The sequence below is a fragment of the Gymnoscopelus microlampas genome (assembly GCF_963454915.1).
Source record: "Gymnoscopelus microlampas genome assembly, chromosome: 20".
Classification (NCBI taxonomy): Eukaryota; Metazoa; Chordata; class Actinopteri; order Myctophiformes; family Myctophidae; genus Gymnoscopelus; species Gymnoscopelus microlampas.
In genome coordinates, this window is record NC_139957.1 from 25,602,120 (window position 1) to 25,616,773 (window position 14,654).

The 14,654-nt window shown below is 40.1% G+C and overlaps 2 protein-coding genes across 2 annotated transcripts; one reads left to right on the plus strand and one right to left on the minus strand.

The window, feature by feature from the left end:
* Positions 1–3,528: 3,528 nt before the first annotated feature.
* Positions 3,529–6,347, plus strand: LOC311035853 (platelet-activating factor receptor-like). Its single transcript, XM_084044315.1, has 2 exons — positions 3,529–3,743; positions 4,855–6,347. Exon 2 carries the CDS (start codon positions 4,869–4,871, stop codon positions 6,027–6,029), a length of 1,161 nt encoding a protein of 386 aa, XP_083900441.1. The 5' UTR covers positions 3,529–3,743; positions 4,855–4,868; the 3' UTR covers positions 6,030–6,347.
* A 2,234-nt stretch (positions 6,348–8,581) lies between these two features.
* On the minus strand, positions 8,582–14,337 carry LOC311036841 (uncharacterized protein). Its single transcript, XM_084045847.1, has 6 exons — positions 14,233–14,337; positions 11,379–11,615; positions 10,578–10,874; positions 10,268–10,405; positions 10,098–10,125; positions 8,582–9,687 (listed from the first exon to the last, which is right to left on the minus strand). The coding sequence occupies exons 1-6, from the start codon at positions 14,276–14,278 to the stop codon at positions 9,558–9,560; spliced, it is 876 nt and encodes a 291-aa protein (XP_083901973.1). The 5' UTR covers positions 14,279–14,337; the 3' UTR covers positions 8,582–9,557.
* Between the last annotated feature and the right edge of the window lie 317 nt (positions 14,338–14,654).

Here is a 14,654-nt window from a genome sequence, read left to right on the forward strand (position 1 = left end):
AAAATGGCTGTGCCTATTCTTTTGTTATGAGAGATAGAAAAAACATCACATAAGATGATTCAGCTGTCAGCCTTCTAATTTACCATAAATGTATAAACGTATGATGACGTGTCAATGTTGTCAGTTACTGGGAAGTCGGATGTCAGCTCAGCAATGTGTTTTTTTTTGTAGGCCTATGTGTTTATTTTTTTCATGTGGTCTTCCTCTTTTTTGAAGAGAAGCTTAGATAAAGATCATGATCTCATTCATTGCAGGTCTAAATAGATATTCTCTTAGTATGCAGGGTTTAGAAGTAGAAATAAATACGTAAAAAGCACCAACTTGTCTTGTTCTGTTTGTCCATTCCTGACATACAGTACTGTATAGACATGTTAGGACTATTGTTTAATACATAGGCCATTAAAGACCTCATGGTTGATAAATGTTTAATACATATATTGGGTGTCCAGTGTGATATCTTGTCACCCAGCAAACCCTTTCATCATCTGTCAACTCATTCTGTAATGTTTGAGTTATTTTGAAAGACAGTAAACAACATTAAGAGTGTAAACAGACTATATAATAAGCTACATTAAACAGTGAAGACTAGGCTGGTATTAAAGTCCACAAAGGAAACAGCCTGTGTGTCAAACCACACTCACACATACAGTACATCACCCATCCATCACAGTGGAGCTTCAGTTGTCATGTTTCCATTTGATGCTATTTTGACACTAGTTTCCTATTTGCGTGTGTTTATCAGGGGTGGGTAGTAACCATAATCTCTAGTTCTAAAGACATGTTGCAAGTTAAATATTAATCACTTCCTCTGATCTCTTTCTTACCCCTTTTTTCTCCCCAATTTTGTCATTATGTCAATGAAATCCTCCCCACACGGTGTTGTCACTGCTGTTGTATCCTACTACTACTACTAACACCTACCGGTGAGGAGCCCCCACCGGGAGGTCGTACTGTAGAGCCTTCATCCTACTCCTCCCACCCCCACACACCCTGCTGACAGTCGCTGCCCCAGCCTGTAGGATTACGTGCAGTGACAATTATCACCCTCCCTACCCGGCTTCCCTCTCCTGAACACGGGCCAATTGTGTTCATATAGACGCTAGACAAAGCCAGATGCACCACGGTGGATTCGAACCCACAGTGCCTGGTGGGCGGGCACATTACCACTGCACCACCCGAGTGCCCCATTGATCTCTTTCTGCATCATATCCGCACACAACTTGACAACAGTAGATTGTTTTCACATTTCCAAGAACAGCTTTTTGCACAAGATGAAAGGAAGCCCAATGAGCGAACTTTTATTTTATCGTCCACTAGTTGAGAAACAGTGCAGTAAATTACCTGGTGACGTATGATGACGTGTCAATGTTGTCAGTTACTGGGAAGTCGGATGTCAATAACTTCCACAGAAATTGGAAGATTAGAATCTCAAGGGAAATTGTACCGTGCATGGTTGAGTCACCATTATTAGGAAATGTTCCCATAATCAATCGCATGTGTCTGCTTGCTAATACATACTGTATGTTGCAATGAATCAGTTAACATGAGTTTAATATGGAAGGAGAGAACAGAATAAGGGCAACCATGGGAAAGGAATAGATCAGTGGTTCTCAATCTTTTTTGAGCTCTGGACCACTAGCATATCTCAGTTAAATAATGACTGTTAAGGGCTTGATTTAATTCACCTCGAATTAACACATTCAATTAAGCCCTTAACAGTCAATATTTAATTTCAAGCTTTTCCCCCTACACCACGCCCATATCCCCCCTTCCAACACCACGCCCATATCCCCCCTCCCAACACAACAGTGGTCCCCAGGTTGATTCTCAGCCAGGGTGGTGGTCCCTGTTTCATAATCAGTTGAAAACCCCTGTGCTAGACGACACTTTAATGAGTTTGCTTGAGAATGTCTTATCCATTTCCATTGAAAACACCCTGCTACATGGTAGCACTTAAATGTTTTCTTTGCACTCTTTGCACTTAAGTTACTCAAGATTGTCTGCTAAATTCTTAAATTGTAAATTGTAATTCTTCTTAATAAAGTTAAGCCTTTTTGTGTCATCTGTAATTGACAATTGCTGTAATTTTATTTTTGCTTTAGTGTGTTTCAAATAATTTGTATGCTTCATTGCCTTTCCATCACCCAGATAGCATCTCTCTACTCCAGAAACAGCCCAGAGGCTCATATGCAGTCAAAACACATGTGGAAAAGGAAATTGGCCTCTGCTGCCCTCAAGTGCCCTCAAATGCACTGCTACACTCTCTACTATCTCTAAATGAACCTGCCACCAGACACTAAGATTAAAGGCATGGGCAAGCTATTTTTGACGGTCACTGTTGACAACTGTTGATGCAATTGTAACAGGCCAGCATGAGGACTGGTAGCCAACTAAGCCACCTAGGGAGTTGCGCCCTAGGAAACACTTTTATCATATAGACCTACTTCAACTAAGACACCTGGTTACATATGTGACTCCTCACACGTTCGTTGTATTTGTGTATTCGCAAAAGTACTAAAAGCTTTACTTTAATTAACAATTTAATAATATCATCATAGTCATCAATAAAAAGAGAATGCATCCAATGGGATAAGAGTAATTACAACAGTGGGTTAACAATAAACTATACTGTGCATAATATTGGCCAATGCTGGGGGAAGGGGGAAGATGGGCAGGCCGACCGTCCCAGGGTAGTGGCACCCCAATAAATCACAGCAAAGCAAAGCAAAACAACAAAAAGAATTAGCAATAGCAAAACAACAGAAAAAGGGGGTTACCACTACCACCGGAGCGGCCGTCACCTGTTCCCAACGAGGAGTCCCAGTACCAGTCCTGCAATGGGAACAGTAATTATCAACTCACAGTGAAATATATTAAAATGACATACTTTTCAGTTAACAGTTACCTGAGATAAAGGAAGCGTCTGTTATAGACCGATGCGCCCGGTAGTACAAAATAACTAAATACACAAAAAAACTAAAAAACTATAAATCACAAATGATAAAGAAATGAATAAACAAATGCTCAGACTGTTAAACCATAGTTTGTGGACAACAACCTTTAAACCATATTAGGCAATATGAGCACGGTTGCCGTGTGGTCACACTTGTCCCAATAAGTCACAGTAGGCCGTTGTGGGAATGGAAGGAGTGCGTGTAGAGTTAGGCCCAGTGGTATTTTGGTCGCTACGCGGGACATCACAGCGTTCCACGGGAACATTTTCCAGAACTACGCGAACTTCTAAGCGTAGATAAGTGGCACACCACACACGCCAGGAGCAAACAACTACAGAAGGAAGTGCCTGTAGCACACAGGGGCTGCGCTGATGCGTAACGAGACCACAACTGAAGCCCAACGGGCCAGCTTGGTTTTAGAGGAACTGAATTGAATGTGGACACGCACCCGCCGAGGAAGAGCGTGGCGTGGCACCCACAAACGAGCAGACGTGGGCAGGAGGTGCGCTGCCTTAATTCTACATGTCAGTCCACTGATGAGTGGGCGGAGGATGGGCCGTGGGTAGCGTGGTAACCAACGCCCATCCTACTACACAATGTTGAGGATGCGGTATTGGGAGTGTTGAATCGTTTTGTCATAATGCTTTCATAATGCCCCATTATGACACTTCTAGTTATCAACCCAAAGACATCTGGACAGATCATATCCTGAAGACTGCTCAGTGCTCATAATTCTGTGCCATGTAAAATACAATAACTACATTTGGATTTCAAAAACAACATTCATTGGTAAGTAGGCTTAATGTTTGTTGCCTTGGCTGTTCATTTAAACTTTTGTTCTCAATACTGTGCTGCTCACGGTAACTGAAAATGTCATGTCGTAGTCTATGTTCCAGAGTAGAAAGTCAGAGAGAATATTGAGAAGAATGTTGCTGGTCATTTTGAACAGCTAGTATGATTATGATTTGACAGGGATGAATATTACATTTGTGTGATGTGGACTTTGGATCACAATATGGTTTGTTTTATAATATGATCAATGCTACTATTTAGCAATGAAATGGGAACCCCCATAAAAATGTACTTTTATTCCATGGATGCGGAGCACAGAAATCCAAAAGTAAACTAGAAAGGGGTGCTCCGTCGGGCTAGGGGGGATACTCTCAGCTCTGAACTCGATAGGATCCGCATCTGGCTCTCTGACAACAAACTATCATTACACCTGGGTAAAAGCGAATCCATTCTCTTTGGGTCTAGTGTTAACCTTAGCATAGTCTCGCGTAGCCAGACCCCACAGAAAATGAAAAACAGCGACCTCTGTTTTCTGATATTGTCTGTGGGGTCTGGCGGGAGGAAAATGGAAGACCAGTGCGCAGGGAAACTCCGGTTTCATGTCTGCCTTCAGCGCATCACTTCCGGTTGGTGCGACTACGTTTTCATTCCCACTAACAATATTTCTACACGGAACACTAACACCACTTCTCCCAGAGAACATGGATGGTTTTGGTTATAAGCCCACTTGTTTCTATGATGAAAGAGTAAGTTAAAATGTGAATATCTTTCTGTGGTTTTGTCCGCTCCGAGGACGCTATTGTTAAATTAGTTTCGGCTAGTTTCGAGGGGGGAAGGGTGGATGGACACGTGAATCCCGCCCACTACATTTGATTGGGTAAAGCGCGGCCCGCTTCCTGATCTGAAGGCACGCCCACTTGTAGCCAATGCGCATACGTTATGACGAACCCCTCCGACAGATTCCACCGCAGGGCAGAATCTGTTCTTGAGAGATTAACCTTAGCAAGGCTGAGAGCTTCACAAAGAAAGCAGGTGACGATGTTATCACAAATTGGAGTTTATTATGTTATAACTTATAACCTGTATATTGCCTATTGTATTTCCACAGAAATTGTGCCGTTAATGGAACACCTATCTACAGAACCCACAATGGAGATATCAGAGTCCCTTGGTACAACAGAAACTTCCTCTATGGTTTCTCCAGCTGCCACCAACGGCCCCTTCCTGGATTCTGAGTTCCGTTACACGCTCCTGTCAGTAGGTTATGGCATCATCCTCATCTTGGGGTTCTTCGCTAACTGCTATGTCCTATTTGTCCTGCGCCGTCTCCGTGGGTCTAATGCTATGCGAGAGATCCGTACTTACATGATCAACTTGACTGTCGCAGATTTGCTCTTTGTATGTGCCCTCCCATTCTGGATTGGCTACTACAGTCGCCATGGTGACTGGGTCTACTCCGACTTCCTGTGCCGTCTGACTGGCTCGATGTTCTTCATCAACACCTACTGCTCCATCCTCTTTCTCGGAGCCATCAGTGTCAACCGGTACTGGGCGATCACACGGCCTCTGGATGCAGCTTCTTCTGACAACTGGCGTCGTGGTGTTGCTGTTACCATCACTATTTGGGTGGCAACTTTATCGATGGCCATACCCTCTCTGTTGTCACCGGGGGTCAATGTAGATGAAAGGAATGTTTCACGATGTTTTGAGGGATACCATGGGCAAAGTGACTCCGAAAAACGGGTTGTGGCAGCCACACATTTTGCCATTATTGGCCTGTTCTTTGTGGTCTTTCTCCTTGTAGTGGTTTGTAACCTCCTTATTGCCCGTGCCTTGCTGGCACAATCACCTTTGCAAAGACACAGTTCTGTATCCTCTGCCATTAAGCCCAGAGGAGTGAAACGCAGTGCTCTCCAGATGTTGGGTGCAGTTGTGGGAGTGTTTGTCGTGTGCTTCCTGCCCCATCATATAATTCAAGGACCCTGGACACTGGCAGTTCTGGAGATCGAGAAAGGCTGGGGCAGCACGTCCTGGGACCTGCAGACTCGTCAGGCTCTCAATGATGCCCATCAGATCACCCTGCTACTTATGGGGCTCAACTGCATTCTGGATCCTGTAGTTTATTGTTTTGCCACAAGGATGTTCAGAAACTTCATTGTGGCCCACTTCAAGAGAGTCAAAAATAGAGAGTCTTGCTCACACACGACCATCACTCAGTTTAACATGGAGAGCAGGCACCAGAGTGAGAGATGGCCAAACGAGCCACTGGAGGTAGAGGGCTAGAGATGTAGATTTTATTTTTTTAAAGAATAGAAAATTATGTAAACACAATATGTATATTCATTATATATTAACTCAATTTGCCCACCTTATTACTTCCCTTCTTCTGTCATTTGGCCACTTCTTGTAGACCACTGAGTATTTACCAATACAAATACAATATGTGGATGGAGTGTTCTGATGAAGGGCACAGCAACAGCAGTATGAGTTTGGCTTTAGACCGCATTTTTGGTTGCTTTGATTAATTTTCTCACACATTCATACACTTGCATATGTCACAGATTTACTGATTACATAGTTTATTAAGTTCATGCCAATCACTTTACCTTTTTCTTATCTATTTTTCTAAATAAAGGTACTTATTGAAACAAAGTCATGTGTGGTCTCCACTTTGTCCGCCTTTGAGCCAAGTTGTAGTTGTAGTTGAAGTAATCATCAGTATGGGTTCAGGTCAAACAGGTCCACCTCGATGGCAGTTACAGAATTGGTAGAATCAATATCGACAGCAATTGATAATAATGAATATACAGTGGGGGTCTTTATTGATTTACGAAAAGCATTTGATACTATCGACCATGGTTTGCTATTAAAAAAAATGGAAAGATATGGTATAAGAGGAACCGCCAATGCATGGTTAAATAGTTATCTTAGCAACAGAAACCAATATGTACACATGAACAGTGTTGACTCGGACAAACTTAACATCACTTACGGAGTCCCACAAGGCTCTGTACTGGGACCGAAACTGTTCATAATGTATATAAATGATATATGTGAAGTATTGAAACACCTTAATTGTGTACTGTTCGCGGATGACACTAGCCTGTATTGCTCAGGAAAACACCTAGAGCAGCTCCTGGATACAGTAGAAAGTGAGCTAAGTATATTAAAAAAATGGTTTGATATCAATAAACTGTCACTAAACGTAAGTAAAACTAAATTTATCATTTTTGGAAATAGGAAAATAGATAAACAGGTCAAAATCAAATTTGATGATGTTGAAATTGATCAAGTTGTTGAGAATAAATTTCTGGGAATCACAATTGACAGCAAACTAAATTGGAAATCACACATAAATGCCTTAAGAACTAAATTATCGAAAACAATTGCTATACTGTATAAAATGAAACCAATCTTGGACCAGAACTCACTCTACTTACTGTACTGCTCTCTCATACTTCCACACATCAGTTATTGTGTGGAAGTATGGGGGAGCAATTATAAATCAAATATCAATCCAATATTTCTACTCCAAAAAAAAGCCATCAGAATTGTCAATCATGCAGATTACTACACACCTACAAATCCACTCTTTATTCATTCTAACACCCTAAAACTACATGACCTTGTTGACCTTAATACTGCAGCCATAATGTTCAAAGCACATAACCATCTGCTTCCGCAATGTATCCAGGAGCTGTTTGAGCCAAGAGAGACTAGGTATAATCTAAGGGGTTTTGGTATTTTTAAGGGGACTAAGGCAAGAACCAATAAAAAAAGTAGATGCATAAGTGTCAGAGGGGTAAACCTTTGGAACGGTTTGGACGATGAATTAAAAAAGTGTAGTTCCATTAATACATTTAAAAGAATGTATAAATCTAAAATAATAGATAAATATAGAACATTAATGTAAATTTAAATACCTGTAGGAATGTTAGCTCTGCTAGATTATCTTATAAATTATATCGTAATTACATACTAAGTATGTATTATAAAGTATTATTCAAATTGATTACTATAGTATTATATATGGATATTATAATATGATAATTCAAGAATTCTGTAAGTCTTGTCTCTTGGTTGTTGTGATCACGTTTGTCTTGTTTTTTGTTTTTTTGTTTTTTTTCTCTGTTGTGTTAATCTTCTCTTTTCTCTTTTGTCTGTTTTTTCGTTTTTTTTTTTTTTTTTTTTCTTGTTTTCGTAGTTTTTCTTTTTTCCTTTACGTCAAATTGTTTTGTGTGAAAAAGGATAGGCAAAATAAGCCATTGGCTTCAGCCTACTCCTTTTTGGTCTTAATCATACATGATATGATATGATGATATGTTGAATATATTGAATGTATCCTGCTAAGACCAAAATAAAATACTACTACTACTACTAGTTGTGAAAACAGTATACACTGTAAAATCCTCAGTGTTAATTTAACTTGGAGAGAATGAAAATGGGCCCTTCCAACAGACATTCACATGTACTGGGTATAGGTCAGAGTAAGTCATTTCCCATGCTTTTTGATTAACTCTTTGACTGCCAATGACAAGATTTCTTGTCATATTTTGCTAAGGTGCAGACTGCCAATGACGAGAATGACAAGATTTTCAGTGGTTTCACGCTAGATGGCGATATTCGCTAACACATGAGTCACCATTTGACCCACATTCAACTGCCCACTATATCGGGGCGGCACAACAGCAGGTTAGAGCGTTCAGTCTGAGACCCATCTTTAGAAATCAGATTTTAATCGCATTTGAAACCATCTCTGAATGTGGTCGGATTTGTAAAAATCTGATTTCATGTGACTTTTTTCTGTTCAGACTTCATAAAACAAATTGGATTCAAATATGGATATGGCAAAAATCTGATTGGGCTGCCAGTCTAAATGCCCAGATGTCTCAATAGAAGAGCAGGGAGACAAAATACAACCACCCCAATTGTAGAAGTTATATTGTATTAACATACTCTACCATACAGATTGGACAAAATTACATTTTATCCATAAAACAAAGTTACATAGTGAGGCTTTAAGTAATAATACTAATTAAATATACATACAATATATTTACATTGTGATCGGCCTTGATATGACATCATCTTTGGATTGGTATTGTGAAGCAAAAAAACAGAAGTTATAATCTTAGGCCATATTTCCTCTGTATTGCAACATTGTTCTAGTTTTCAAAATCCTTATTGAGAGAGAGAGAGAGAGAGAGAGAAAACACTTCACATAATATGATTCAGCTGTCAGCCTTATTTTTTGTCTTTATCTATTGTTACAATAAACATGTTTTCCCAATGCTGAAGGCAAAAAAATATTTTCCATTGAAAATATATTTGCTCCCATGTATTTTCCCTACAATATACTGTTTTCTTTGTATATGTATTTAGTATATGACCCCTCCTCCACTTAGCCATATAGACTATGTGGAGCATTTTGCACTGTGCGTGTGTGCGTGCATATGGTACGTGCAAGCATCATCTTCATGGTAATGCTGACATTAGTGTGCTATTATTTGTTTTTGCTTAATTCTTTAAAGACTCCGAAGTCTTTTAAAAAAACATTTGGTAGAGACACAAACTTATTAGTTATTCAATTAAAGTCAATTGTGCTTAATTAGCCCCATAAACAAGTAATAAATATTAGTGAGTTCCTCTGATTTCTGCATTATATTAGCACAAAAACAACACCCTCTTAACAACAGTAGCTCATTTTCACATCTCTTTAGAACAGCTTTGTGTACGACTTGTGTGAAATGTTAGCACATTCAGTCATTAGTCATTTTATGGCGGTGCTTGACTAATGCACTTCCTGTCTGTTCAGGAGAGAATTTGATAGTCATCCCCAGTCATGTAGGTGGTATCCAGGTCAGAGTATCTTTGGTTGGTGCTTGTAGGCCTATAGTTCATGTACACCCCTCCTTCATCTCCACTGTGTGGCACATCCCCCCTAGTGGCATAAAGAAGCATAGGATGATGCTCTCAGCACAGACATGATCATGTTAAAGATGTAGTTCACTGCTCTGCTCCACAGTGGGTACAAACAGACATGTCCGTTCGCGACGGAACGAACGGCCGGAAGTCCCATCCACTCCCATGTTAAAAAAAAACGGATAAAACGGACGCGATCCGGTCCGGAAAAAGCACATCCGTGTTCCGCTTTTCATTGAGTAACAGACAGAAATGGCCGGATCCGGAACAAGAGCTTCCGTTTCGTAGCGACCCGTTTTCCGCCAGCAAACGGAGATGTCTGTTTGTACCCAGTGAGAGAGAGCAGAGCCTGTGTGTGAGTGTGTGTGTGTGTGTGTGTGTGTGTGTGTGTGTGTCTGTGGGTTAGGGCTTTTCCCATCAAAGACTTACTTTGGTGCCACTGCAGGTCCATCAATACCTGAAAATAAGGAGGAATAAGTTATGAAAACAAACAAGAACTTTTAATGGTCCATAAAACAGTATTTTGCTTTATATGAAAGAGCCTCTTTTACAACATATTTGTATGCCTAAACAAGAAACCATTGGGTGAAGCCGCTTGCCTTTAGCCAGGGCACTGGTAACTTGTGGAACTGCTCTGTCGTTGGCTCTCTGGTAACACAGCCAGAACAGAATAGATAGGATGATGATCCATGCCAGAAATGACAGGATGAAGGCTGTTAAGCCTAATTTTCCAACAACTTGAGTAGAGAGAAAGGAATTAGAATAACAGATATAATTAATTAATGGCCAGTGTGCAGAACCAAACCACAAAAAAAGAAAAGAAAAAAACAATTATGCTATGCATGATGCATAATGTGAGAATTAATGCTCACATTAATTAATTCTGTTAAATAATAGAAAACTACAAACCAGTTGTAGGTAGAGAGATGATGTAGACTGTGTGGTTAGGGCTCTGCTTGTCTTGCTTGATCCCCTGTATGTCGCTCAGAGCACGGCAGGAATATTGAGCGCTCTCCTCTGCCTTGGTGAGGGTCAGGTCTCTACTGCTGCCAACCAGTTCGCTGCCGGCATGGTCTGTCCATCTGTGCCAGGACCAGTTGACAGCTGAGGGGATGGTGGAGGCATCGCAATGAAGAGTGACAGTGTCACCTTCCACAATGATCGAATGGCTAGGAGTAGTCACCACCCGCAGAGGGGAGAGCTTTTCTGGGGAGGAGGGAAGATTGGAGGGTGGGGGAGAAGGGAAAGTGGACAATGGAAAAACATAATAATAATATATATTTTTTAAAATCCAATTAACCACTTAAACCCCATATGGGTAACCGGAATCTCTCAAGGCTCAATAATACTAGTGTATTTTCTGTGTTCTGTTATTGTGGGGAAAGCTTTCTGTGAAAATAGCAAATCGACAAGCTCATAATGCGATGCCTGGCATTGTGAGCTTGTCGATCTGCTATTTTCAACAAAAGCTTTCCCCGCAATACCGATGCTGGGATTTAAGTGGTTAAGCCCTATTTTACACTTCATCATACAGTACAATACAGTACAACAGCCGATCTACAAGTTGTGAGCTAGCAGATTTATTTTGGGCTTTTTTAATGTTTGACATACCGACATATCCAAAATAGATACGCCAGGTTGAAAGTGGTTAAACGACATTTATATAATATCATTTCATTTTATGGAAAGAGAAAGAGATAGGCTACTTACCAACGATGACCAGATCAACTGTACCACTGCATACTTGAGTCTGCGTACAACACTTGTATTTCCCAGTTGTATTAACACTGGCTTTGAAAGTTAGAGTAACGCTATAGCCACCTGAAACAAGGTTGTCCCAATGGTACCAAGATGTGTTGTAGACATTGTCACCACAACATTTCAGTTGTACTACTTCATCCTCTAGAACCCTGCTCGGTCCAGTAATGTTAAGAGTCTGGGTCAATCCTGCAAAAACAGGCAAAAAGAGGCTAACCTTAAAAAATAAAAGAGATCTCAGCCTTCTTGCATCCAGGAGACAAACAAATAGTAAGCTATCTATGGTGTCTCTACATTTCAGCCCTTAATCCATTAAAACTGGACTGTGTCATTTTACACTTTGGCTATTCAAAAATAGCAGCTAGTTACAAGCTCATAACGCGTCACTTCGTGCCGTGCTATGAGCTTGTAGATGTGCTATTTTTGAAAAATCCTGAACATTTGTGCAAATCTTTGAATATATATATGACCTTGTGGTTGTGATTTGTGATTAATAATTCATATTTGTAATATGTTCGAAATAAATAAATAAATGGAGAAAAACATTTTCCAGGTATGTGCAAATGGTACTTCACAAATTAATATTCCCTTCCTTTACTCAAAATTATTTTACAATGCACAATAGCAGGTAAAAGTGAGCTCACAAGCTCCAAAGTGTACAGTGCAATGCACTCTTGGGTATGTAGTTAGTTATCTTGAAAGTAGGAAAAAAGTGTTGCACACATTGGCCCAATATGCATTTCCTTGTTATTTAAATGTTTCTGCCCTCAGGCTTGATTCAAGAACCCACATGCAGCCGGCAGGACACAAGGAGGCTGCAGGGGGAAATTCACAGACCATTTGCATCTGTGCCACTCCCTATAAGCAGAAGTGAAAGCGGTTTTGGAAGTGCATGCTACAGAAACTCCTCAACCTGCAGTTACAATATCAATATTGGTATGATTGGATATTGCATACATGATATATTGAGTTTGTTTTTGTAAGAAAATAGGCACCGCCCACACATTTGTAAAGGCAATTACAGGTGTCACTGTGTGTCAGATGAGGACTCAGACACAGACGACAAACAAAGGCAGATCAAGTCCAGTGATACTTTGATAAAGAGAGACAGCGTGATCTGGAATACTAAGCAATAAGTGAGCAGAATGAGTCCAGTGTTATAGGCTGCAGGCTGATTAGTGAAGTGTACACAGGTGAGTATTGTCAGACAACTGCAGGGCTAATGAGGGAATGGAGACATGTGTGTTACTGGGAATGAGGTGAGGTGGAATGCTATGTGGGAGTGGCCAGAGTAGAAAGACAAGCAGACAGACAGACAGACAGACAGACAGACAGACAGGAACTGAAACAGGTGAAGAGACAAAACGTGACGACATTATCGAAACACAGTTTGACAGTCATTATCACATGACTCACAATTAGTGCCTAATTTGGTGATGATGGAAAATTATGTTTCTGCAACAAAGAGTGACATTGAAGCATTTGTGACACCCCAGAAAGGACTTCCAATTGTTTTGAAATGAAGTATTCCAGGACCTTAATAGTTAATACATCCATCATTTGGTATGGTTGTACGCAAAACAAAAAAGTAAACTATAATGTTTAGGCTACATATGTGTCCTGTGTCCTTTGTAAAGGAAGGAAGGTTCTAGGCATATAAATCAGGTTTAATGGTCTAATAAAGTAGGCCTAATACACAGGTAGACAGAAAGGGAAGAGAACAAATACTGGCAACAATGGGTCAAGCCTGGAGGATGTTAAAGACTTTGAAGTATTTTTGGTAATGCATAAAAAGTAGAACTGATAACGTTTCAACTTTTAGAAAGTCATATTCTTTTCTAGACATTATCATTCTATAATAGATTCTCAGTAGCTTCATGAACAAAATTCTTAAAACACTGAGCCGGGCCGGGTCCCCTGGAAATTCATGGCAAAACTAAATCTCATGAGTAAGTTGTGTTAGACGTTAATTTACATAATTAAGAATTGTATTTTATTCATGTCATGTCTACAGCAGCACCCCCCTTGTCTGCATGCTGCATGTCTGCAGTATTAACGACAGTAGATGAATCTGACTCCAAGTCCTTAAGGGCAGCCATCTCTTCTCGTTAGATTTTTCCAAGAAATATGATTGTTTTTTTATTTTTTGAAGTTTTTCAACATATTGTTCTACTAGTTTATAAGTCTCATATTCACTACAGTTAGAGGCATGTACCAACACACTTTTGCCACTAAAATATATAAGTTTGTTTCCATTATATATAGAACTAGATGGTAGAGACTGCGCAATTGTTGTGGTGTTGAGGTGGTTCCATTTTGTTTGGAAAATACCGTTAATTGTAAGTTTCTGAAAAAGTTTAACATGTTAGGTTAGTAGATACAAAATGAGAGTACTTTGTTCAGAGATGAGATTAATTTGAAGAGTCATGTTTAATTCATAAATCAGGTTCACATAATAGACATTAAAGACATTTAATAGTCATTTTCTCCATTGATGGACCTGGGAGCAGGTCCAAGGTAATTTTCTTCTTCTAAATGTGGAAAATGATTGTCTATGAGATGTGTTTCTAGGTTGTAGGGTGTAAAGCTCCTACATCACAAACCATTGGCTGTGCCTGTGTCCTATTATTGTTTATCTTGAAGAGGGCCTGAGGGCCAAAACATAATCTAAATTATAGAGAAAATGCATATGGAGCCAGAGTGTGCCAAGGTTTTTTCCTAGTCTTGGGTAAGTAATCACTGATCAGCACCTCACTACAACTTAAAGCCTATATCTTCTTATATCACCTATTATAAGTGTACTTACCTGTCCCAGCAGATGAGAAGAATAGGATAAAAGCCAAAGACACCATGTTACCGCTTAAGCTGTCAGGTCAAAAATAATAGGAGCAAAAGGTGAGCTGGTTTAATGGCCAAACAAAAGGTGACAATGGAGGAAGGGTGCAAATAGGAACTTGGATAGATAGGAACTAGCAGCTTCCCCCTCAAGCTGATCAGCATCACACAATGTTTACTGTTATTATATGTACATATAACCCCCTCTAAAACATCATGATGAAACAACAGGATCTGCTATTGAAAAAAGCAGATCACTCTCTCTGCATCGTCCTCAGACGAGGCCTACAGCAGCGTTTCCAGTCATCTCGATTTTCCATACATCTGGCCAGCTTGTTTGTGCTTTCCGCACCATCGTTCTTTAGCACATCCATAGTTGTGGGGCATGTGGTT

Bases quoted from the DNA above. Each gene is read 5' to 3' on its own strand.
- LOC311036841 (XM_084045847.1), bottom strand. From the start codon at position 14,278: ATGGTGTCTTTGGCTTTTATCCTATTCTTCTCATCTGCTGGGACAG. The intron at 10,875-11,378 runs GTAAGTAGCCTA...CCTCCTCCCCAG, and splicing joins AGTTGATCTGGTCATCGTTG to AAAAGCTCTCCCCTCTGCGG. The intron at 9,688-10,097 runs GTAAGTCTTTGA...TTATGCCACTAG, and splicing joins GGACCTGCAGTGGCACCAAA to GGGGGATGTGCCACACAGTG.
- LOC311035853 (XM_084044315.1), top strand. From the start codon at position 4,869: ATGGAACACCTATCTACAGAACCCACAATGGAGATATCAGAGTCCCTT.